This window comes from Nicotiana tomentosiformis, chromosome 4 (genome assembly GCF_000390325.3).
Source record: "Nicotiana tomentosiformis chromosome 4, ASM39032v3, whole genome shotgun sequence".
In the NCBI taxonomy this organism is placed as follows: Eukaryota; Viridiplantae; Streptophyta; class Magnoliopsida; order Solanales; family Solanaceae; genus Nicotiana; species Nicotiana tomentosiformis.
In genome coordinates, this window is record NC_090815.1 from 113,142,376 (window position 1) to 113,168,827 (window position 26,452).

The 26,452-nt window shown below is 34.7% G+C and overlaps 1 protein-coding gene across 2 annotated transcripts; it reads right to left on the minus strand.

Moving 5' to 3' along the window:
• Nucleotides 1–18,301: 18,301 nt before the first annotated feature.
• Nucleotides 18,302–22,596, minus strand: LOC104103957 (AP2-like ethylene-responsive transcription factor CRL5). 2 transcript variants are annotated; one of them, XM_009611927.4, is made up of 10 exons: nucleotides 21,929–22,596; nucleotides 21,426–21,837; nucleotides 20,757–21,321; nucleotides 20,448–20,530; nucleotides 20,268–20,276; nucleotides 20,091–20,179; nucleotides 19,930–20,003; nucleotides 19,745–19,795; nucleotides 19,545–19,621; nucleotides 18,302–19,186 (listed from the first exon to the last, which is right to left on the minus strand). In XM_009611927.4, exons 2-10 carry the CDS (start codon nucleotides 21,796–21,798, stop codon nucleotides 18,579–18,581), a joined length of 1,929 nt encoding a protein of 642 aa, XP_009610222.1. In that variant the 5' UTR covers nucleotides 21,799–21,837; nucleotides 21,929–22,596; the 3' UTR covers nucleotides 18,302–18,578. The 2 variants fall into 2 exon arrangements, with proteins under 2 accessions (XP_009610222.1, XP_033514025.1); XM_033658134.2 differs by having other exon boundaries at nucleotides 21,426–21,449; nucleotides 21,929–22,570.
• Nucleotides 22,597–26,452: the final 3,856 nt, after the last annotated feature.

Consider the following 26,452-nt stretch of genomic DNA (forward strand, 5'->3'; position numbering starts at 1 on the left):
GAGGTTATAGATTTCATCTGGGACCACATCGTGTGTCGATTTGGGATACCAGCAGAAATAACATGCGACAATGGTAGACAGTTTATCAGCGGTAAAGTGACAAAATTCCTCAAAGACCATAAAATAAAAAGAATACTATCTTCACCATATCATCCTAGCGAGAACGGACAGGCCGAATCAATGAACAAGATTATCATCCAAAACATAAAGAAAAGATTGAACGAAGCTAAAAGAAAGTGGAGAGAAATTTTTCCCGAAGTCCTTTGGGCATATTGGACAACATCTAAATCCAGTACAGGAGCAACCCCATTTTCCCTAGTGTATGGGTCCGAAGCTCTAATTTCGATCGAAGTCGGGGAACCAAGCGCAAGGTTCCAACATACATCGGAAGAATCGAACTACGAGACAATGAATACTAGCCTCGAATTATTAGATGAAAAACGAGAGGCGGCACTGGTTCGAATGGCTACACAAAAACAACGAATCGAAAGGTACTACAACAGAAGAACCAACCTTTGTCATTTCAAGGCCGGGGACTTGGTCCTAAGGAAGGTCACCGTCAACACTCGAGATCCTAATGAAAGGAAGCTCGGCCCAAATTGGGAAGGACCCTATCAAGTCCTTGATATAGTCGGGAAAAGGGTCTTATAAACTTGGAGCAATGGATGGAAAACCATTACCAAACAATTGGAACATATCGGTTCTCAAACGATATTACTGTTAAGGTATGATTTTCTCCTCTATCGTCTATATACGTATATTCGACATCAACTCATTGTAGGAATTCGACGAAAAACATCAAGACCTCTGGTTTCAAAGATCGCGTTGTACTCTTTTTCCCTTAAGTTCGGCTTTTATCCCAAATGGGTTTTTCCGGCAAGTTTTTTAACGAGACAACAACTATGTGCTACTCGAGGACAAATGAATAGTATCCGAGAATCCTTCATAATCAACCTCGAATGTTAGGGGGATGCCAAGCGAATAAATCAAGTTCGGCACAAGAAAGTTGCTACATATCAAATCACGTTTGGCACAAGAAAGTTGCTCCATATCAAATTCATGACAAACAGGGTCTCTATAGAGAAAAGTGTAAGGGCCAAATGGTCAAAACGAACCATGCCCACGTAGTTTTGCTCGAACTCTGGCACAAGATACAAACACATGTGTAATGACTTATAAATGAGAACTTCTTTTTCAAATATCTCACACTTTGAAAAGATTTTCCTGCTTCATGATTCAAACAGGCTTAAAGGCCAACCACCATCAAAGGGATTTTTGATACAAGCGATCATAAAAAGCCTACAGGCTAAGATATTCTGAGTTCGAGTTCGAAACAATCAATCACTCAATTATTAAAGCCTAAGGGCTATCTTACTTTGAGTTCGAGCAATCTCTCACTCGGTCATAAAAAGCCTACGGGCTAAGATATTATGAGTTCGAGTTCAAAACAATCACTCACTCAATTATTAAAGCCTGAGGGCTATCTTACTTCGAGTTCGAGCAATCACTCACTCGGTCATAAGAAGCATACGGGCTAAGATATTCTGAGTTCGAGTTCGAAACAATCACTCACTCAATTATTAAAGCTTGAGGGATATCTTACTTCGAATTCGAGCAATTACTCACTCGGTCATAAAAGATCTACGGGCTAAGATATTCTAAGTTCGTGTTCGAAACAACCACTCACTCAATTATTAAAACCTAAAGGTTATCTTACTTCGAGTTCGAGCAATCACTCACTCGGTCATAAAAAGCCTACAGGCTAAGATATTCTGAGTTTGAGTTTGAAACAATCACTCACTTAATTATTAAAGCCTGAGAGCTATCTTACTTTGAGTTCGAGCAATCACTCACTCGGTCATAAAAAGCCTACGGGCTAAGATATTCTGAGTTCGAGTTTGAAACAATCACTCACTCAATTATTAAAACCTAAAGGCTATCTTACTTCGAGTTCGAGCAATCAGTCACTCAGTCATAAAAAGCCTACGGGCTAAGATATTCTGAGTTCGAGTTCGAAATAATCACTCACTCAATTATTAAAACCTAAAGGCTATCTTACTTCGAGTTCGAGCAATCACTCACTCAATTATTAAAACCTAAGGGTTATTTTACTTTGAGTCCAAACAATCACTCACTCAATTATCAAAGCCTAAGGGCTATCTTACTTTGAGTTCGAATGTTCACTCGACTACTAAGCCTGAGGGCTACTTTTTCGAGTTCAGGCAAGCACCCACTCGACCACTAAGCCTGTGGGCTACTTTTATTATGAGCCCAAGCGAACACTCACTCGGCCATAAAGGCTACTAAGGCCGAAGTTGATGAAATCACCTAAATCCTCATGAAAACATCCGCAAGGCATGAATGAAATCTTCACGAAGCAAGTCAGTAAAAGAAAAAGATATTTGTATAGATATACAAGGATGGTTTACATAAATAAATACGACATAGAAGAAGCTAAGGGCTAAGCTTCTGGGTTATCAACGAGAGCAGTCTCTTCTCCGCCGGGCTCCCCCCAACTTCAGACCCGCTCTTGCTACCATCATCATCATCGTCATCATCGCCATCAGAAGCCAAGGCTTCAGCTTCAGCTTCGAGTTCTTTAGCCCTTTTTATCTCTTCAGCAAGGTTGAAACCTCGAGCATATATCGCCTCGAGGGTCTCCTTCGGAGACCGACACTTAGCAAGTTCGGCAATCCAATGTGCTCGAGTGTCGGCGGTATCCGCTACCTCTCTTGCCGCCATTTGAGAAGCCTCAGCATCGGCTCGATACACGGCAATGGACTTGTCCGCCATGACCTTCGACAACTCAACCTCCGCCTTGGCCTCAGCAATCCGTGTTTCAAGCTCCTCGATCCTCTTGGCCTGAGCCGAACCCTTTTGCTTGACGCTTCGAAGCTGAACATCGACCGATAATAATTTGGCCAAGATGGTTTCTTTTTCTACTGCCAGGTGGTCGATAGTCTCCTTCCACCGGTCATATTCGGCCTTGATTTGATCAACTTCTCCTCGAAGCAACCCGATCTTTTTGACCTTTTGCTCCAGCTGAGATAACGAAGGGTTAGCTTCCACAGTTGGGTCAAACCCATACTCTAACAGAACGAGGCTCACCTACTTATCTAGTTCGGCCTCTTCTTTACGAGCCTTAGCCAAATCTGCTTGGAGGTCCTTTATAGCCTCGTCCTTTTGGCTGCAAAGAAGCCGGAGAGCATCTCTCTCCCCCGAAACCTTCTGAATCTCGACCTCACACTGGCTGAGGTCAACTCAAAACTTGCTAATGACCTGTACAGTAGGGAAAAAAACACAAGTCAAGTTTAGAAAAGAACGAAGAAACCAAGCACAGTAAAATCATTACCCAAGAAATGAAACGTTGGGCCTCTTCTAGGAGAAGAGAAGTGTCACTAATGTTGGAGGCATCATCGACTCCAGTAAAGCAATCCCGAAAAGGGTCCTCTATACTAGAGCCTCCGCCCATATCAGAGGGTCTTCAATTCTCGATCTTCCTTAAACGCCTCCTCAGAAAAGATCGGAAGAGAAGGCAAATGACCCACTATCATAGTCCCAAGAGAATCGCTCGGGACGCTCTGATCGAGACTTGGGTTATAGGAACCGTCATCAGCTCAGAAGGTCAGGCGACCTCGATAGCTTTAGCAGATCGGATCACCAAAGCCGAGACATCATCTTTTTCTTCTTCTTCTTCTTCTTCTTCTTCTTCTTCTTCTCTCAATCATTGGACCGAGTCCGTCGAAAGAGCGATTGCCTTCCTCCTCACCCTTCGAGTTTTGGGCTTGGGATCCTCTGACCGAGAGACAGCTTTTAGCTTCTTATCTTTCCCCGGTTCCGGGGCCGGGACTTGGTTCCTTGCTCACCACTCGAAGGCCTCAAAATGGCATCCTTGGTTACACCTGCATGAAAGGAAATCGGTAACGAATGGAGCATAAAAAATATTTTGAAGAACACGAGAAGTGACCCTTACCGTGATTCTTGGCCTCCCATCTACCTTTTGCCAAATCACGCCAAGCGCGTTCGGCATAAGAGGAACTCAAGGCTAACTTCCGAACATAATCCTCGAGGTCGGGTACCGCTTGCGGCATCCAAGGGGCAGTTGTATATCGGAGAAAGATATCAGATAGAATCAGAGAAATATACGAAAAGCACCGCCTTATGAAAACCACTTACGGTTAAAATTCCATTCCTCGGGGAACGACATCTTCTTTTCCGGAATGAGGTCATGGGACCTCACCTGAATATAACGCCCCATCCAACCCTGATCTTTGTCTTCGTCGATGCTCGACATTAAAGCTTTCGATGCTCAACGATGAAGCCTGATTAGTCCTCAAAAGATTTGAGGTGATTTAGGGTGAAATCCAGCCCTCCAGCCTTGTTGGAGAAGTAGCGAAGTAAGGTTACTATGCGCCATAGAGATGGCTGAATTTGACCGAGGTTGACCTGATATCTTTTGCAAAAATCAATGATCACTGGGTTAACGGGACCCAACGTGAAGGGGTAAGTATAAACACTTAAAAACCCCTCTATATGAGTGATGACGCTCTCTTCGGGAGAGAAAATTTGCAACATAACCTCGGGCCCCCGGTTGCAGTCTTTCCTTACAGCCTCGAGATGACCCTCTGTTATCGAGCACATGTACATCTACACATGCTCACATCGACCCGGAACCGACGAAGGATTTTTAACCTTAAAATCGATCTTCAGAGTACACGGGCCAGGAACATACTCATAGGGAGGTGCCTCCACAGGCGCCTTGTCGCCGGACGGCCGTGAAGAAGAAGCTTTCTCCTTCTGAGGTACGGTTTTTGAAGTTTTTGCTATTGATGTAAGAGAAAGAAAACAAAGGAAGATGAAAGGTTGATGGTGCCAAACGCTGATGAAGGTGGCTCTGCAAGCGGCGAAATAAAGGCAGAAAGAGTAAGAAAATTCGGGAGGTCGAAGATGTAAAAGCGGTAAATGATAAACGTAAGGGCTATTTATAGGTTTATACCGTGGCGGTTCAGTATCAGCGGTGGCCGACCACCGTCTGACGTACATTAAATACCTTGAAAGATTAAATCGACGGGACAACTATCGCATACATCATGGTCGAGCCCAGTGAAAATGTCAGCTTATAATCCGATCGAGCCGTCGAAAATTATATCGCTTCTCACCACATTCTTCCTGAGAAACGAGGGGACTATCTGTATACAGTCGAAATAGATTTCGGCCTCCGTACGTTTGATCGAGTTCGAATGGTAAGCGATCGAAGTGAAAGCTCGATACGAGTTTCGAGGATAGTACAAACAAGCCTCGAGCTCCAAGACCGATCGAGGAATCGACTCGGTATCATTATCAAGCCCATGACCAAATCGAACCGCAGGGCAAAGAGAAAGTTGTCGGAGATGCACAGACCGATTGACACTCACCCCGAATGTCGAACTCGAACTCAAGGCTGAGGGCTCGACCCAATACCGAGCTCGAGCCAATATCGAGCTCGCAGACAGGAGCCGTTGCAACCGCTCTAGGGGAGAGAATCTTGGCAGGAATCGAGGAAGAGACAATTCATCATTAGTTCTCCACTATATATTATTATTATAAATAAAGTAAGATTCCTCTGCTATAAATGAGGGAATCCTTGTAAGCATAAGGGGGTGGACACATTGTAAGAAAAGACTACTTCTATTCATTTAAGAATAAATCTCTTAAGCTTGTTTTACTTAGCATACTCACTCTTCTAGTTCAATAGTTTATAACCCATTTCTATAGCCAAGAATCTAAATATTTCCACTTCTACGTATGATTTATGTCAAGTTATATCACATATCCTTAGAACTACTTATAAATTCAACTATATCCAATTTTTCCGGTAAACAAATATAATGGAATTTTGATTTTTTTTTTTTTTCAATTTTAAGACTCTTTGTTCCTTGGTTGAGTTGTCAATCCATAAACAAGAAGTGACAATAAAATTGAAATTGAGGAAGCGATTGGTCAACAAATACACTCTAACTTGCAGATGCGTAATTAGATAATTATCAAAAATTTCAAGAATTAAACTTTATGTAACTAAAGTACAAATTAGTACTCATACAAACATTTTTGCAAAATAATTGAAGAAAATTTTATCTCAATTTTTTCAATTATATGTGATGATACTATGCATGTTCATATCATATACATATTCTTTTTTCATTTACTGAGTAATTACTTGAATCCTACGTTGGTATGCAGAAAGAAGTAAAGCTAAAGAACCTAAGAAGGTTAGTTCAAGACTAGTTAATAGACAGATTTCAGAAACCAATTAATCTAAGAAGAAGCATGCGCAGAACACGAGTAATCATTAAGCTTTTCCTTTTAAGAAATAAACAAATATATATATACTATGCTAAAGCAGAAAGGCTGCTGTTTAGTGGACTGATACGATGATGCTTTATTTTTAATTTTTAAATGTAAAATAATAATTCCGTCGACAAACAAGGAGTTTTTAAAAGACAATCATTTTAGAGACATTATTCTTTAGTTTCCCTATCAAGAAGTTTGTGCAGAAATCTCTTAATTATTTGAATTTGGTAATGCCGAGGAAGAGACTTGCACTGAAAGAAATTATTATGAAGAATGCAAATTATAGTTTGTTTAGAAGATAATACGAAGTTCAAGGCCTCCCGTTGCAGCAAGAAAGCTGTAAATATCTGAGTTTGTTCTATTTTTGGGAGTTAATGTGCTATGACTAGCTATGAAAATTTTAGCAAACAGCATAATTTTGTAGTGATTATTGTGTTTTCTCTGCATGGCATGCATGCAAATTCTTGGGTGAAGATGTTGAAACTTTGGTGATTGAGAGGCATATGCATTATATTTGTTCGCATTGGTCAATAGTGTTAAAAAGTTTATACTATTGTATCTATGCTATTGCTAGGTGTATTTACTTGATATCAAATTGGACATTTCCTAATCCATTCACTCATTCGTAAGTCTAATATGCAGTCTACGTATAAGCCATCAATGTTATAGGAGCTAAAATCACCAAAATATACTACTACTTATGTTCTTTTTTTTTCCTTCACCAAATATACTAATATTCTCTATCCAATCTATACGGGCTAAGAGTAAGAAATTTCTCTGTATCGACACAATCAACTCAAAGGAAATTTTGCAATAATCTAAGTAAAGTAAAATGCATATAACAAAGGCATTGAAATGGATCAATCACCATGTCGAAGAAAGCATGGCCGATTAAACACTACTAATCTAACGACTTCGAAAGTCCATGGTCCAACTTTCTAGGCCTGATAATTTTTATAAAGTTTGACAGATATTTTGGATTTTTGGTAACATCGGCAATGTAAAAATGTTAGCTTTGGCGAGGTTCACCCCTTTAAAGAAAGAGACATTAAAAAATAGATTTAAGTTATATATATTAATAATGCAATGTAATTTTACTTACATATAGCATGTCAATTATAAATTTTCTCAAGTTGTAAATTAATGTTTAGCATAAAATTTAACTTGTAGCTATTTCATAAGTGATTTTATAATGTCAATATTATTCACACCATCAACGCATATATAACTTATATAAACTCTACAAAAAATTAATTTTGTAACTCTATTGAATAGATACAACTCGTAGTTCCTTTTTTTTTAAAATGTAGGTAGCACTGGAGAGGCGGATCCAGGATGTGGAGGTTACAGGTGCCAAGCTAATCGATTTGATCAACTTTGGCGTTGGTTCGGGTTATCCATCTTTTTTTATCTATATAGACAAATCGATCAAACAAAAAGAAAAAATAACTATAACTAATTGGCGCAAAGCATAAAACTACTAACAAAAATATACATCATCCATTTACAATTGTCTTCGACGAGTTTTCATATTCTGAAACGGTCAATAATGACATCATTACTTACATTTATAAATACGTCACATTCTATGTAGAAATTTTAGCGAAGACTTTGTAGGAAATAATCAAGAGAAATCAACCAAGAGAGACTAAGAGTGAAAGAGCCTTACAATTGGCTGCTGGAGGATGATGGAAGATGTCGAGATGGATGGACGAAGCAGCGACGCTAGCGGAAGGGAAGTTGCCAGACGAAACAACGGTGGCTCCATACGGTGGATTGTCGGGTTCTTATGGGTGCGAAGACTGACAGTGGCACTAGTGAAGGGGTGGAAGTTGGGACGATGTTCACGGGTTTTTGTTTGGGATTCCAATGGGAGAAAGGATTTTGAAAAGGAAATGATGTTTTAAGTTGGGGTGAAAAAATAAAATACTACTAACTAAGAGGGAAAAAAGTCAAGATTTATTAACAAAGAAAGATATAGTCAACAATAATTAAAAAAAAAAATAATGAGCTAAAAAGGTTTTAAAAAGTGTAGGCTCAGTGGTTCGATCCCTCACTGCCAAGGAGGATTTATCAGCCATTTGCCATTGGCACCTTAATAACTTTCGTTACTTCGTGTGGCACTAGGGATATTTATCACATTTCCTAGATATGCATACATATATAGTTAAGGTTTCGGCCAAAATTTGTGGGTGGCGTACCACCCCCACGGGCCTTAGTAGATCCGCCCCTGGGTAGCAGTCAGGGCCATGCCATCCTAACTCCTCACGCTAAAGCTCGAATTGTAGTTAGAGTAGAGTTTGGGCATAAATTTGGTTAAAACTTAACAAAATAAGTTTTTGAAGTTGTGTTGAAAAATAATTTTGAAAGTTTAAATTGTGTTTGGACATATATTCATTTGAAAAAATTAAAATTTTGTGAGTAGAAGAAAAAATTTCAACCAAAAACTATCCTAAACCAGTTTTTGAGAACTTGAAATTTTTTTTATTTTATTTTTTCAAAAACTGGTCAAATTCTATGAACAAATAATATTTTCATTAAAAAAATTTTAAAAGTAGCCAAAACCTAAATCCAAATAGGTCCGTATCATTTAACTGTTACTATGTTAGAGAAATAATGGCAGTTCACTTGACATGTTATGCATTTTGCGAAAATTTGAATAAGAAAACAAAAAAAAAAGATTAATATGATCACGAAAACTAGTTTTGTTGGGTAGAAATGGCGTGGAGTAATCATTTTTTAATGTGGTGTTTAGTTTTTATTCAGTATTTTTAGTGCTGAGCAAAAATAGCAACTACTCTATTAAAATTGATATGAAAAGACGATTTTACCCTTCTTCATGAGTGCTGTGTAAATATTAAGGATATGATGTCCTTAACTTCATGAGTATTATGTAAATATTAAGATAATTTTGTCCTTAATATTTCCACAACACTCATGAAGTTAAGGACATGATGCCCTAAACTTTAACAACAAAAGGTGCAAATACAAGACACTTTGTCCTTAATATTTACACAACACTCATGAAGTTAAGGACACCATGTCTAGCACAGGGGTATTTTCGTCCGGACGGATAAAAATTTATTAAAGCACTGACCAAAGAGTAAATACATTTTAAACAGTGGCTTAAGAGTAAATATAGCTCTAATTAGTGGCTAACTGTGCACTTCCCCTTTTTGTTGTAAAAATTGCATGGGGCGACCTATTTGGTCGCCCCTTTTTAACTTATACACATTTTATTTTTCCGTTTGCATCCGTGCCTATTTTTTTGTTAAAAGCCTTTTAAAAAGATGATTTTGCCCTTCTTTAATAAAAGACTATTGACAAACTGCATGACAAAAATTTAAGCATGTTTAGGCTGAAATTTTAGCAAATAAACTAAAAAACTTTAGCTTGTTTAGACTGAAGTTTCGGATTAAACTCAGGACAAAACTGTAGACTGTGTTACAAAATTTCAACATGTTTTGGTATGAAATTTTAGCAAATGAACTAAATAACTTCAGCATGCATTAGCAAAAACTATTTAGAAAATTACATACTACAAGAGAAAAACTTAAGCATGTTTAGTCTGAAGTTTTAGGAAATGAAATAAAAAATTTCAGCATGTTTAGTCTGAAGTTTTAGCGAATGAACTAAATAACTTCAGCATGTTTTGTCTAAAGTTTTAGCAAATGAACTGAATAACTTCAGCATGTATTAGCAAAAACTCATTAGAAAATTACATACTACAAGATAAAAACTTAAGCATGTTTAGTCTGAAATTTTAGCAAATGAACTAAAAAACTTAAACATATTTAGTGTAAAGTTTTAGCAAATAAACTAATAACTTAAGCATGTTTAGTCTGAAATTTTAGCAAATGAACTAAATAACTTAAACATGTTCAGTCTGAAATATTAGCAAATGAGCTAAATAACTTGAGCATGTTTAGACTGAAATTTTAACAAATGAACTAAATAACTTCAGCATGCATTATAATTTTTATTTTGGGATCCTTGTCAGAAATAATAATAGTAATCAGAGGCGGACCTACGTTAAGGGTTGAGGGGTCACGTGACCCCGTTAGCCTCGGCAAAAAACCTGCATATAGTATTATATATATGTGTATATTTATATGGGACCCCTTAAATATTTTAAGTGTGCCTCGAGAAACAAAGAGGCAGATGGGAGAATTGGTTGCTTTGAGCACTTAAATTCCCAACTTTGTTGGTGACGCAAGTTCGAAACCCAAATTCAACTTTTTCCTCCTCCTTTCTATTTTTATTCTTTAAGTACAATGTAATTTATATTTAATAGCAAATTGCTTTATCTTTTACTTTTATCTCTTTTTTTTTAATTCAATTATAATTTAGTACTAATATATAATAGTCAACTTAATTAATATTTTAGTTCTTTGAATACAATGTAATTTATATTTAATAGCAAATTACTTTATTTTTTACTTTTATCTTTTTTTTTGAATTTATTTATAGTTTAGTACTAATACACAATAGTCAACTTAATTAATTTTATTCCTTTTCTTCCCATAACACCCATTTTACGAAGAAATTTCTCTTTCTCTCTCTCTCTCTCTCTCTCTCTCTCTCTCTCTTTATATATATATTCGGTTCCTTTTTTTTCTTTAGAACTTTTTTTTTAATAATACTTGGATGATAAATTATCATAATCATTAAGTTTTCAAAGAGTTGCATGCCGAATTTTATCGCTAGTGATTAGCATACAGTGGTGCCCCCGTCGTGCTCAAATCCTGGGTCCGCCTCTGATAGTAATAATTGTAATTATGAGCTAACATATCTGCACTTTGCTTAGAGCTAACATGTGTTTATATGGGATGTTATCTCGCAATTTCTTACCTGTTATATTAACTTCTATTTCGACTTCTAGAAAGATCATGTGCATTTTAATCCTTGCTTAGACTTTTTTTACGAGTTGGGATAATCCCTGTAAGTAACAAAATATTTAACACTCCAGATTGAATGCGTGTCAATGGCTTGTAGTGGTAGTGGCTGATTTTCTGATAACTCATGCACTTTGACTTTGTATGTTGAATTTGCTCAATTCTCTTATTTGAATGTGAAAAACTCTGGACTTCCTTTAGTAATGCTCTTTGGTGACTAACGTCATAATTGTTGGTGGGTGCAGCTCGACAAGGAATTGCGTGAGATGCGCTCGGAGTATGCAGAGACTAAATATACAGCTGATTCAAACTCTGCAATACGTGATGCATGTTGTGAGGGGTTTAATTGACATATTATTACGGATATTTTATCAGCTGACTATCAAATTAATAATTTTTAAAAATAGGGTACAAGTTCAAAGACGGCACAAATATAGGGTATGCCTTCAAATCTATTCCTTTTGTTGGAGACTGCAAGGTCCAAATGTTGTCGAACTCTGTTTAAAGCCCAGGCCTGTTATCGAGTATCTGAGTCCAGCCCAAATAAGTTAACTATATGTTTAAGGCCACCGCAGGCCCAGCCCAGTAGAATTTGTCATCCAGAAAAAGGCTGTGGTGACAAAAGGAAAGACTGAAAAAGAGATTCGCAACTAGATTTGGGGATGTCGGATTTTTCAGAGTTGTACGGCCCAACTTAACGTCATTTGTCTCCTCTCTCGTTCAATCATTTTCCTTCGAGAATTCCTCTCCTCTCTCGCACCGTTTGTTTTGGTACGAAAATTTTGAAATTTATGATCTAAAATAAGTTAGAGATATTTATTTGTACACAAATAATCTCATTAAGGAGAAAATAAAATTTTTGAAGGTAAATTATTTCTAAATGACATTTTTTAGGAACATACTAAAAAGACTACATAAATTACGACGAAAGAAATACTTTTTCTTTAAAATAAAATAATGATTTAATTTGCATGTATATCTACAATGAAAAGCATCTTCAAAATATCAGTGTCGATATGTTGAAAAAGTAACTCACTGCTGTAGTAGAAAATTAAAAATGTTTTAGATTTTGATATTTACTAGTTTATGTAATTAATGTGTAACTGGAATTTACAGTCCCAATTATATAAAATTAAATTTTTCAGTTTGTAGTTAAAATAAGTTTCATACTATTATAAATGGGGATATTGTTAGCTATTTTATTTATGAAGAATTGTAGAGATCATTTCCTGAGATTCCGAATAAATTATTTTTCTTTCAACATTGATGTTATAACATGTTAAGCATTTATCTTATGGGTTGCTAATCTACACATGCTGTAAATAATTAATTGTCGTCGACTTTTAAATATCACTTGATAATGCAGCAATTCTTCATTGTTACTAAACTAATACAAGAGTAGTTTTTCTTTTTCCTCACTAACATCGATCACTTGATTACATATATTGTCTACATAGTGCATAAAATCCAGAAGAGTTACTTCTACTTGAATTGCATAATTTAATATGATTATTATACAAATAATAACTGTGCAATCTGTCAAATACAGATGAGCCAAAGGCGGAAGCTAACGCTGCAGCCTGCAGGCATAGTATTTCTTTATTCCAGCAAGTTTCTTACCACGACATTTCTATCAAATATTGCATTCATTAGAATGTTACTGCAGTAGAATTCTTTGTCTTTTGCAAACTTTATTGTGTATACCACTTAATTATTTGCATTCTACCTTTTATTTTTTCTGATTTCCACCCTAAATTTCAAAGAATATGGTGATCAGAGAGGAATTCAGAAGTTTAACGCGATGGGGCACCACTTTCTGCTCAACTGGTGCCCTCTAAATATTTTTAGTATTTTATGATACCAAGTTATTTATATATTTATATTCCATGTATGCACACATGTCGAAGTTTATGAGGTACGATAAGTGTTAAGTGTTATAGATAAGTCCGACTATTGATACCCATCAAATGGTACTACTAGTATTTAGTTACCATACATGAGCTAATGTACCATAAGCCTGCAAACAAAATTCGTAAATGTTGCTTTTTCTTTTTTGCACGCATTAACGTACATATGTTTGAATCTACCCACATGCTCCGACAATTTGCATTGGGAATGCACGTCTAGTGCCCTTTATTTGAAATTCTTTTTCAGGAAAACAAATTTTAACTTTATTTTGATCGTTTATCTATGATTTTCCGGAAAATATTTGTAGTGTACAAATAACAACATTTAAACTTTCTTACGCGAGCTAGGTTTCAATTCATTAGAGTAGCTTTTGGTTATGTTTTTAGACCAATTTGTTAGAGAAGCTTTTTGTTAAATAGATGTTTTTAGAAGCTTTTGCTATACTAATATATCAGACTTGTTACGAAGAATTACTTATTGTTATAGGTTAACTTAACTTGACAGTTTAATGATCTATACACTATTAGTGCAAAAAAAGCGAAACGCTTGGAGTCTTGGAGCAATGATAAAGTTTTATCTGTGTCACAGGTTCGAGCTCTCGAAGTAATCACTAATGCTTGCAATAGTGTAGGTTGTCTACATCAAACCCCTTGGGATATGACCCTTTCCCTTGCCATGCGTAAATACGTGATGCTTTATGCACCGAACTGTCCGGTACACAAAAGTTAAAACGCTTTATCAACCCGAAACACTGATTAGGCTATTTTCTTGTTGGTTTTCATTGGGTTCTCGTAGTAGTAGAATTTTGTGGAGAGGAAGCAAATGAATGTAAATGAAAGTGAAACATGTCCATTGGGCAAAACTGCAAATAATTGCATTTAGCGCAACGGCGAGGGGAAGCTAAGGGAATTGGGGGGGGGGGGGGGGGGGGGGGCTCCCCTTAACGTAGTGGTGAAAAATTGAAGAAACTGATCTAACACTGGTCTTATAATAAATGATAAAATTGGAGAGTAAAGGGTTCCATATTTATGGCATCTTCTCTAGGGGACAGGACATACCTCCCCAATTTTAGCTATCTTCCCTCTTTAATGGTCCCTGTCCACCTCAATCTTCTCATCTTAATTTCCCTCAGTAAAACCTTTGTCAAAAGTACTACTAGTTGCTGGGAATTACTGTCTTCTCTATCATGTGCCTATAAGTGTACCCTAATTATTATTACCGCCTGTTTATATTATTGTGTTTTTAAGGTTTTGTACATCCCTTAAGGAAGATGTTTAATAGCATCCGGTATCTTTAAATGTTGTAATAAGTAGCTTGTTTTGTTTTTTAGATTACAAATCTTATACTATTTAATTTAAAAAAGTTTACCTATAAATATATTTTGGGTGACCTGATAGTGTATACTGACAACCTATTAAAACTTAAACCATTTCTTAAAAGTTGTCTCACTTAATTAATACACGATTTCTTAATTTTTCAAAAACATGAAATATTTTGCAAGAAATTTAATTTGTCAAAATGACTAATATTTGGAGTTTTTTTTTGAATAACTAGTGTATGCATGCATTTTGTAACGCTTTATACCATACTTATCTATACTTATTTATACCTTTTTTCTGTGACAATAAAAGTTTTTTTTGACAGTTCAACTTCCTCACTTGTATTAGGACATGTATTTTATGGTTGCAGCTAGCATATATGTGAGAGAATGTAAGGGATTTACTAATCAATAGACTAAAAGGCCATGTCCAACCATGTACGCGAAGTTTCTTGTTTTTAATCTTGACATAGTAATATATGAAAAAAAGAGATTTGAATTAACTTTTAAATTGAGTCATTATTCAAGGTAACGGATCTTTTTGATTTGTTAGGAAGTAACCTAATGAAAACCCCGAAATAATTAGTTAAAAGCAAAGAAAAACTTGAACCATAGATTTGCTTTTTTCCTTACTAAGGGTTTAACTTTTACCTCACCAAAAAGCAATCTAGTAAACCTACCAATTATGTCAAAGCTTACTTAGTTTGGCAAAGAAACAATAATGTCACCGATCCGATTTAAGAATTTTTGGCACATATTTCTGCTGCCATTTTCACGTGGTAATGGGGACTTAGCCACAGAGATGTGGTACAAATAAGAGGGACCATTTTTTATTTTTTATTTTTGCAACAAAATTCAACTATACGTGTTAAGTGAAAAAAATTCAGATCTAGTTTCATAGTAGGAAACAAGGTCCCTCTACAGGGAACATTATATTGCATTCATCATATCATAGTCCTTTTCTGAAAATCTACTTAGTGTTATAACTCTTTGAAAACGAATCAACATCTTTGAGTAGTAGAATTGTCCCACTCTTTCCCAGCTGCAATATGTACGGTTTCGTTTTCCTCTTTGTTTTTTCTTATGTTTTCTTTTGAAGCAAAATCTTCTTAAATATTTGAGCATATAGGATATAATTCTAAGTATTATTACTGGTATTTTCACTCACTTTATTCGATTACGTGGTCCTCAATAAATTTGCATGTGGTCCGTTTTGCCGCATACTTTTTTTTGTTTATGGAATGGCCTATTGTCTAAGTTTTGGATAATTTAGGATATACAGTCATATATTATATTATTCACTAGTTAAACTAACACCAACTTCATTTAAGATTCTAACTGGTTGTTAGTTTTTATTTTAATAGAATATTACTGAAAAATCATAAAGGGAACCTTGGAGCAACGATAAAGTTGTCTCTATATGATCAATATGTCACGGGTTCAAATCATAAAAGCAATCATTAATACTTGCATTAGGATATGGAGAGACATCACACCCCTTGGATACGGTCTTTCTCCGGACACTGCGTAAACGCGAAATACTTTAGATAACTTGTTCTGTAATTGGCGGGCGTTTGGATAATATTTGGTTGAAATCGTGAAAACAAATTGAGATTGAAGTTGGAAAAAATATTTGAAAGTTGAATGTATAGACAGTAATTTTATCACTTGAAAAAAGAGTTGAAATTAACAAAAAATACTATTTCACGAAACATACTTCCCAAGAAAATTACCAGTATTTCACCAACATTTCAAATAATGAAGTTTAGTATTTGCAAATAATGATTGACCAAACCACTATCAACTAGTGAGGTTCAGTAGTAGCAAATAATGAAATACTTATTATTTGTGGCCAAGTTAATACCACTAGTGAAAGATATTTATAGAATAAGTTAAATCTGACGCGAAATAAATAAAATTAACTTAAAATATGAAAGATTTGTGAGACACTGCTAAGATTAGTAGTAATATATTATGGGGTAAACTTGCCTGCAGGACAAAAATAGTTAATTTCCTGATTAAGTGCTGTCTTACAATGGTTTTGCTTTACACTATTATTATATAGCTGTCAACAACCGATTAAGTAATCATTGTTTTTGACTATAAACCAAAAGGTGACAAACTTCATATATCACATTATGTATAGCTTTTAGTTATAGAATTAAGAAGTATCCATAATCACTTTCCCATTTTTTTCCACAAAGGTTGCAATCCTTTTGACCATTACAATATTCACTGTAGCCATTTAATCATTTATACATGTTGGAGTGTTCCCTCCTGCATATATTGCCTTCTTTTATTCATTGACCATTCAATTGTTGAAAAAAATACATTCTTTTTATTTTATATTTTTTACATTTTCTTTCCGTCATATAAAATGCAGTACGACTAATTAATCTTTTAGACCATTATAGTTACCATTAGCTTATTGAAGTAGTTTAATGTTACCTATGGCTTTCGTAGATTTAAGATACACCGGCAATGTAAATATCTTTTATTTTTATACAATCGATATAGTTTAACCAGTGATAATAGATCATTTACTATTTTTATCAAGTTCTCAATTAATACATATAAGTATCTGATTATGTAAAAATATTTTATAAGATTAGTGCACAAAACTTAATTTTTTTTTAATATATATTAGTTCCTCTGCCCACTTAATATCCTACTTTAAAGGATATGCTAAATTATAGCCAGCTAATGAAGTTTTTGATAAGGATAGAACAATAACATCATGATTATGAAGATCAGTACAATATCAGCTATGGAGGGCACTACCCACCTTGTCATTTCAATTTGGGTCCACTTTAACTTTTGGACCATTTTTTGTACTGAACATGCAGTATCTAACTTTGTCCAATTTGAAGCATATGATATTAGTGAAACATGAACTTACTATGAATTAACAAACCATTAATGATAATTAAAGACTTGTTGGTAACTTTTTTGTGGAAGAACAACCAAAATTTAACTTTATTTGGTACATATTCCTGCTTTTCCGGCATCATTTCCTCCTTGTCCGGCCTAATAATGCAAAATTTACTATTATTCGAACTTTAAAGGAGTTTTGGATCAACGATAAAATTATTTTCGCTTGACTTAGTCACGAGTACGAGCCCCGAAATCAGTTACTAATACTTGAATTAAGGTAAATAGGCATCGCGCATCCCCTTGGAATGCAAATACCTTTTTTTACCATTATTTAAACTTTCTCAATGGTAATTTTTGCTCAAGTATGTGCACGAGAGGGGATATTCACACGTGTGAATAAAAATAATTAACAAAGAGCAATTATTAAAATACTTCTTTAGGTTAATTAGTGCCACATCAACTCATCAAGACATGGAATTGCTTTTAGGTACTACACTAAAACTATAAGTGATCTTTAAAAAGCTAAAGTGATTTTTAACTAAGGTATGACTCATAAAAAATGAGACAAAGTTTTAACTAATTATGACCTACAAATCCTTAAAAAAATCAATCCAAGAATCTCCCTTTCCTGCCCTTTTTGAAATATGAGAAGGAATGTTTATTGCCTTTATCTCAAAGAGAAGAAAAGAAAAAGATATGAGAATGATGGTGTTATGCAGACTGAGTAATATATGGCTGAGATTATCAGAATGAAAATGCCATAATAATTTGGTCAAAAGATATACCTTTTTGCATTATTGAGAAACATTGAGTTAGTTTTTGTACTTGATCAAGCACAAAAGAAGAAAAAGTAGATTGAATAATAATATAGGGTCATTTTCATTTCTCATATTACCAGTGGAATTTTCATCATTAGATTAGACCCTCCATTAACAACATAATTCCCTCCATTTCTAGCAAAATCTAAATCAATGGATGTCTAAAGGAAATTTTTCTTTTTGAGTTTGAAAAAGTTTCCAATACATAGTTACAGACAGGTAATTGGCCCCCCACCTTGCCTGTCCATTAGTACCCTAAAGTCATCCACTTACATTCAAAATTAGGTAATAAATAAAAATACTAGCTAAAATCCGACATCTTCTTTTCTTTTTTCACCTTTTTTCCAACCACCACCAATTTGTTTTCCTTTTTCTTGTTCATGCAAAAACCTGTTACAACATGTAACAAAAAAAGCAACAGCCTCAGCCTTAGCCTCATGCATCATTCAAGGCAGCAAAGACTGGTAGGTGAGAAATGGAGACTGGAATTGGCCTCAGTTGAGCAGAGGGAATACATGCATTGACATTTGTAGGCTTAGCAAAGACTAAAGAGGCTGCACTTTTATCAGGACTTGCTTCTCTTGAACTGCCAAGGCTAGTAACCAAAGATGAGGCATTTGAAAAATGGTTACCAATCTTGTTCTGTTGATCATCAAGAATTGCATGGTTACTTGAATTCATCAAATCAATACCAATTAGATCTTGTAATGCCATTGAGAAAGTTGGGGTTCTATAATTTCCTAGGGAAGGATTAGAGGATTGATATGACACCATTTTCCAATCTGTGACATTATTCCCATTGTTGTTGTTGTCGTCATTTTGAACACACGGTTGTTCATTCTTGTGACCGGTGAGATTGTATTCAATGGACTCTATTGGCTCTCTTTCTTTGTTTCTCCTAGCTAATTCTCCAGCAGGAAGAGTATTACTAGCCATGATTTTTTCCACGTCGTATCGCGATATGTCAAAGTTTGTGACAGCATTTACACCCCTGAATTTTATTGCAGCAACATCATATGCTTCTGCAGCTTCTTCTTGTGTGCCTGTGAAAATTACAAAACTTATGTCATAAAACTTTAATATAACATATACCGAGAAAGAGATTTTTTTCCCCTCTTTATTATGTGATCAGAAGGAAGAAACAGCTTTTGGAAAAGTTTTTCAGTCCCACCAAGTATGAGTGATACACCGGCAAAGTAATAGTATAGTCAGCCTTTGACAAGCATTACTACTAGTGGCTAAAAAGAAATGTGGTACCAAAAAGAAAGACACAAAATTGCAGTTCTTTAATGTAATGATCTTTATCAAATTCTTTGTCAGGATGCCAACTAAGTAAAAAATTATACAAATAATCATATGTTTAAAGGACTAAATTAATTAAGAGAGTTCGTAAGGATTTACTGAAAGTCCCAAGATAGAGATCTTTGTTCCCTGCAACTCTTCCAATTCTTGCCTGCCATCTTCCATGCTGATGGTGCCTGCCATTAAAAAACAGAAGAAAATTAATTGCTAATCATTTTAAAAGGAAAAAACAGGTTGTTTCCGCGCATTTTAAAAGGAAAGAAAGACAATATTTTGTTTAGATGCAATGTCAAGAATACCTTGTCACTCCTCTATACATTGAAGCACCTCTTGAGAATCCACTACTTTTCCTGAATATAATGTTATAACACAAAAACTTCAACACAAACTCAACAATAATACAAGGATATCACACAAATTTAAACTCATATGAGTTGAGTACACTTGAAAAGGAACCTAGTAGAAAATTCAAACAAATGTTCACCTTCTTAAGTGTGCAACATATTCTTGCCGGGTCATATTCTTCATATCCTCAAGCTCTTTTTGGTAGTTCTCCAACTGCAAAAATGAGCCAAGAAATACTGCCTCATGTTGGTTAATAGGCATTAAAAAAACAACTCAAGAAATTAGTTAACTCATATATACCGGAAAGTTAATGTGAGTTGAAGGTCCCCAATACTTCAGTGCAGCTAAATCATATGCTCTTGCAGCTTTCTCTTCCATATCATAGCCCCCTAAATTCCACATTTATTATCAGTTTAGTATTAAGTAAAAAAATATAATCAGGTGTCTTAAAATATTGATAAAAACAAAGTCACTTACCAAGATAAACTGAAATAGGGTGGAGTTGATTTGAATAGAATATCCCCAACAAGTAGATATATGACAAAAAAATTCATAGCAATAGTCAGACTATGAACAGAATGGGGCCAAAAAAAGTAAAAGAAGAAAATACAACCAGCAAATTTATGTGGATTCAATAAAAGTTTCATATTAGCTAACCTTGTCTTCCTTTTCTTGTCTGCCCTTCCTTCTTGCAACTATTATCCCACAAATGCGCCTCATACCTACCTGTCCACCTATGTCTGTTGAAAACATATTCACACTATGTCATTTGAAAATCTTAACAATAAAAGCAGATACTCAAGATCAAGAAAATAAGAAAAACTAAAAAGGCAAAATCATGACAACTGGTAGCAACCCATTTTCACATTGAAGGACAAGAAATAGCCAAACTCCTCAAAAATAGCAACCCCACAACAGAAAAAAAAAATTCAAAGGGTTTTTAAAAAATGAAAGAAATGGACTGACCTAGTGACTCCTCTATACTGAGAAGTTCTCTGACCAAATGTATCAATAGATTTCCTATGAACAGGTTGTTTTTGAACAACTTTTCCAGAAGCCCTTTTCTTTGTTTCAATGGCAACACATTCCAGCTCATTAGGAGAAATTTGTCTTTGAGTAACACAGCTAGACTGAGAACCAGGATTCATAGACAAGCTCAAAGACTGCAAATCATTACCACCCACTGTACAACCACCAGAACCAGTAGTACCACCACCACCTGCACCAACCATACTACTACAAGTGGCATTTATATGTTGGTCAATAGCATAGTGTCCCCAACTTTTCAGCTCATTTCCAGAAACTGCAGTCATTTGGGCATCACAGTTTGAAATTTGAGTTGGCTTTGTTTCTTCTAATAATGATTCTTGATACATGCCATGACAATGCATGGGAGAATAATAGCCTTCATTTTGGTGATAGTATAAGCTGTCTAAGCTTAGAGCCATAGCTTCCCTCTCATGATTTCCATATTGACTTGCACCACCTAAAAAGTCCTCAAGCTTAGGTGATGAAGAACTTTGCACCATAGCTTTTTACACAAAGATAACAACAAAATATATTTTAGTGGAAAAAAAAAAAAGGAAACAAGAAAAGTGAAAAAAGATTAAAACTTTGGAAGAAAACAAAACTAACCATCTGCATGAGATCTTGAGAGAGCTTCCATTATGCAAAGAGAGCCATCAGATTTGAGAGGCATAACAGATAAAGAAGAATGGCCAAAGGGATTATTTTCTCCAACACCATAACAAAGACCAGAGGTATTTGAAGTCACATTCATAGGAGAAGATGAAAGATAGAAACTTTGAGCAAGAGCAGAGGTAGTAGTACTAGGATGGATAGAGCTCTGATTATTGAACTGATGATGTTGGTGTTGAGGTTCAGAAGAAGTAACCTCCATTTTCATGTGGGGAGAGAGAGAAAAACCTAACCAGTTACTACTACCATCATTATGACTATTACTATTATTATTATTGCTGCTGTTGCTGCTGTTGGACTTCATCTTCATTCAGTTGTTGAGATGTTCTTGTAAGTTTGTAAAGTTTTTCTGTGGTTCAAGATAGTTCAGTTCAATCATTGAAAGAAAACAAAGTAATCATTTCAAAACAAGAAAAAGAAAAAAATAATAAAAATCATACCTTTAAAATTCAAGATTCACAGCATATGAAAAAACTTGGCCAAGATTTTTCTTTTTTGTAGTGTAGTTGCAGTAAGAACTCATGAAACCAAAGAAATTTTTTTGTGTGCTGCTCCCCACAAGTAAAGAGGAAAAGGAAAAGAAGTCTTCTCTTCAATCAAGGTGAAAAAAGCCCAAACTCTCTTTCTTGTAGTTTCTCATTCTCTTTCTTTTCTTACTCTTTAAAAAGAGAACAAAAACTGGACCCTTTAAACTAAACAAAGAGAATGAGTTTCAGCGAGCAATGCTGGATAGCACCCCTGCATTGGATAGCCATAGGGATCTGTGTAAATAGATATTCTTACTACTATCTTACACTAGATATATACTAGTATATGCTTTTTTTTACCTTTTCATTTTATCTTTTTGTTTTTTTCTTAACTAATTAGCAGACTCAAAACCTTATAGCTTAAACCAAGAGATACCCAAGATTCATACCAAGAAAAGAAAAAGGCCTAAGTTGTTATGTTATTCTCAACTTATTACAAACCCCCAGTATTTATTTAAAACCATAATGAACTAATGACATGAGCAAAGGTTATATTTGGCTTATTCTTTATTTTTATTGCTGTATAAAAAAAGGGATCACCAAGATTTGAAGAAGAGAGAGAGAGGAGGGCCATTTCAATCTAGTGGGAAATAAAGAACCAATAAGAAAGGAGTGTGGTCAGAGATAAATATCAGTAGTAACCAAAAGAAATTTGCTTTTTGTTCAGAAAATGTAAGAAAAGAGAAAAAATAAATAAAGGAGCAAATGTTTAACAGTAGCAGTAGCATAAGGCAGAGAGGGGTTTTGGATAGATTTGATTGACGGGCAATGGGCAGGACATCTGCCCATCCAGTCACTTCATACAGTACAACAGCTTTCTCCCCCCCTACCCCCACCCCACCACCCTACCAGCCACTCCTACCACCTTGTTTCTGTAATTTCTCTTCAGATCACAGGTGTTAACCATTTTCAAAACTCAGTCCTTTCTTTTCTACTTAATGCACAAGCTCCTTTAATTTTTTTTTGTAATCTGGTGATCGGTATACGTTTTGGAATTCAATTAATTCGGATTAGCGCTGTAATTGATATCTCACTTTGGGTGAAAAGCTTTACCAACAAAGGTGGTTCTATGTTAATATCTCAATTAATATCTCTGATTGAGGATAGATGAATAAATAACAATTAACCATATTTTTGAGCGGTACAATTTCCTTTAAGTCTTTAAGATCCTATCATGATTATCATTTTATTTCTAATAAGAACATTGGAAATAATTTATAGCATGAATGAATCACTTTAAAATGAAAAACAAAATTGTTATGGGGTTACATGGTCTTGGCTAATCTACATATCCTGATTAGCCCATTTTTGAAATTTGAGTGAAGTTCACATATATTTTCTTAATTATATGGTCTCAAGGTGACACATCTTTATTTTTAGTTTATTTAATATTGGACCTTAGTCGTATTATGTTTTCCATGTACTAATGTCCAATCTTGAGTGTACGAGCGTGCAAAGGGTGTTAACCGTCTCATAGTGACTTGGGAAATGAATTGTAGTCTTTTTATATAATTTTGAACAATTCTCCCTTATGAGCTCGTAATATAGCGTTTAGTTAGGTTGATGTCCATTTTTTTTACGGGGCATATATCACCATCTTAGTTTGTCGGAGTTACAAAATAAGTTCATACAATCTTGCATCCCATGAGATATCCTTATTTATTCTACCATTGTACCAAACGATCTCTTGCAGTATAATAAATATCTATCTCTCTCTATATATATACCATTGTACCAAACGATCTCTTGCAGTATAATAAATATCTCTCTCTCTCTATATATATATGGAGAGAGAGATAGATATTTATTATACTGCAAGAGATCGTTTGGTACAATGGTAGAATAAATAAGGATATCTAATGGGATGCAAGATTGTATGAACTTATTTTGTAACTCCGACAAACTAAGATGGTGATATGTATGTGTATATATATATATATATATATATATATATATATATATATATATATATATATATATATATATATATATATATATATATTTGTTACTTGAGATATTTTGGAAATGCTAATAGCTTGCAGATATCTCATCAATTGGATTGCCTGGTGCGAACTTGTTTAGCTATTCGTATCTCAATGACTTTTGAATGCAATAACTTGTTCAAATGAGAATAAACGATATTATAACTTGTAGACTACAATCTTGTTGAGGAATAAACGAGAGTGTCATTTTCTCATGAATGATCTGAGCAAGAAATTATTCATGCCTTAATTAGGCAAATTTATGAATGATCGATTATTAGGCAAAATTATGAATGATCGATTATTGAATACCAGCGTGATTTACAAGAGCTTAACTACTGAACAGAAAGCTATTCTTATGGATGTCAAAACGAAAAGTTTTAAAAGGGAGAATGTTACCGACATTATATATATTACAGATCAAATAACCAAAAAAGAAAGAAGAGAAAAGGAATATATCAGCATTTAAGGCTTATAACAACCTTATGCCAAAGATATTCTGCTACGATTCAGGAATACAGTATTGGATTTTTCTAAATTCATTCACGGTCACAAAGTATTCGACTGCTGCCGCCTTCTTGTGCAGGCAGCTAGAATTTTGAGTTTATAAATTTTAAATTCTAAAAATACATCTTACTAGCTTATAAAATATTAAGTGAATTTTTAAACACAATTATATAGTGTAAACCAAACTTACGCAGGACTGTAGCATGTTCGTGTGAATATCATTATTCACACATATAAGTACAAAACCATTATGCCGGGAAAGGAACTTTATGATTATCAAGAAACTTGTTTTGACAAATATAGTTAGTCGGAGTTAATTTTATGTGTATTTAAACTTTGATATTGGTTTTATGACAACTTTTTCTTATATTCAAGGCAAAAAGATATCAAATTTTGGTTGAGGGCTAGCTCAGTTTGTGAGCTTCCTGCATTCCACGATTGAAGTCAGACCCCATTAGTAGCGTAACATTTCCTTCCCTTTTTCATCGTCTCCACCTTGAACTATTAAAAGATGCTTATTGGATTAAATTTTTAATACTATTTAAAATGTATACCATGAGTATTTATTGTCTCTTTTTTCCTTCTAATTTTTCTATATCTCCGCTTGCATAAGGAATGCTTTGGTAGAGTACGTGAAGTTGTTTTTTAACATAAAGAAGAAAAAAAAAAGAAAGGCATGCCTTTGATTGATAGTTGTTGCTTTTTCTAAGGGCAATAAGGAGCGTAGTCAACACCTGCTGCTAGACATAAAGTGGAAGTGGGTCTCCCTTTTGCTTGAAATATTCCAGGAATGATTAATAAAGGGCCCTCAAAAAGAAAATCCTTTGCTTTTTACTGATAATTCTTTATACTAATAAGTTATTTCTTTAAAAAGTATTTTTCTTGCGTTTATTAAATTGACAATCTATTAATTTATTAAACGAAAGCTTTTATATTAGAGATTTGCTGTTCTTCCACATGTTTATCCAAGAGAAAGTCTTCTTTTGGATAGTCACTGCAGAATGTTTTACACTTTAATTAAAAAAAGCTACTAAAAGATTAAAATGTCCATCATCTTTATTGTTTGTGTGCTGTCCTTTAGTTTCATTTATTTTCTTCACGGGATCTAATCAACAGTCTTCATTTTTGTTTTTATCTATTTTTTCCAACAGAAAGAATTAAGTAATAAAGAAAAACAAATGTAGTTTACGCAGGTTCACCTTATACCCTACTTCACTTCTCTTCTTCTTTCCTAGAAGAACATAGTTAATTTATTTTCAACATTTGTTTTAAAGAAATAATTTAAATCTAAACTATACAAAATGGCATCTCTAATAACTAGTCAATTAATTCAAAAAAAATGTGTCGAATGATATTATACATTGTGCACGTACGTTATATTAAATGATTCTTTAACACAAAATTAAAGAAATCAAGGGAGAACAAATAAGAAACTTAATGACCTAATTTGCTTAGTTACTAAGGATCTTAAGGTAATGCACGATCCTTCAACAAAGTTAATTGAGTGCTAATCAACATATAGAATGAGAAAAGAAATGATTTCCTTTTAGTGGTCGTGGGTAATTATGAGAAAAAAAGAAGATAAATAGCACTATTTTTACTTTAGGAAGAATAAGGGTAACATTTTGCATGCCAAAACTGCATGGATGGAGGTATTCGTGGAGACAGATTTTCCAAATGCAAATCATTTGGTTTGAATCTTTGAAAGAGAAAAAAAAAACAGACTGATCATTACTGAGGTTTTTGGGAGGGAAGTACTGAGAATGGAGGATTGGAGAGAGGGAATTGAAGGGAGGAGAGGGGTTTGTGCGTGTGGATTCTTTTCCTTTGATTATATGGTAATGATGAGTGACTCCACCAAACACTATTAGAAATAAACCCAACTTTCCCTGCTATGAAATCATTAGTATGTGGTGAGACGCCAACAATACTTAATCAATTGTCTCTG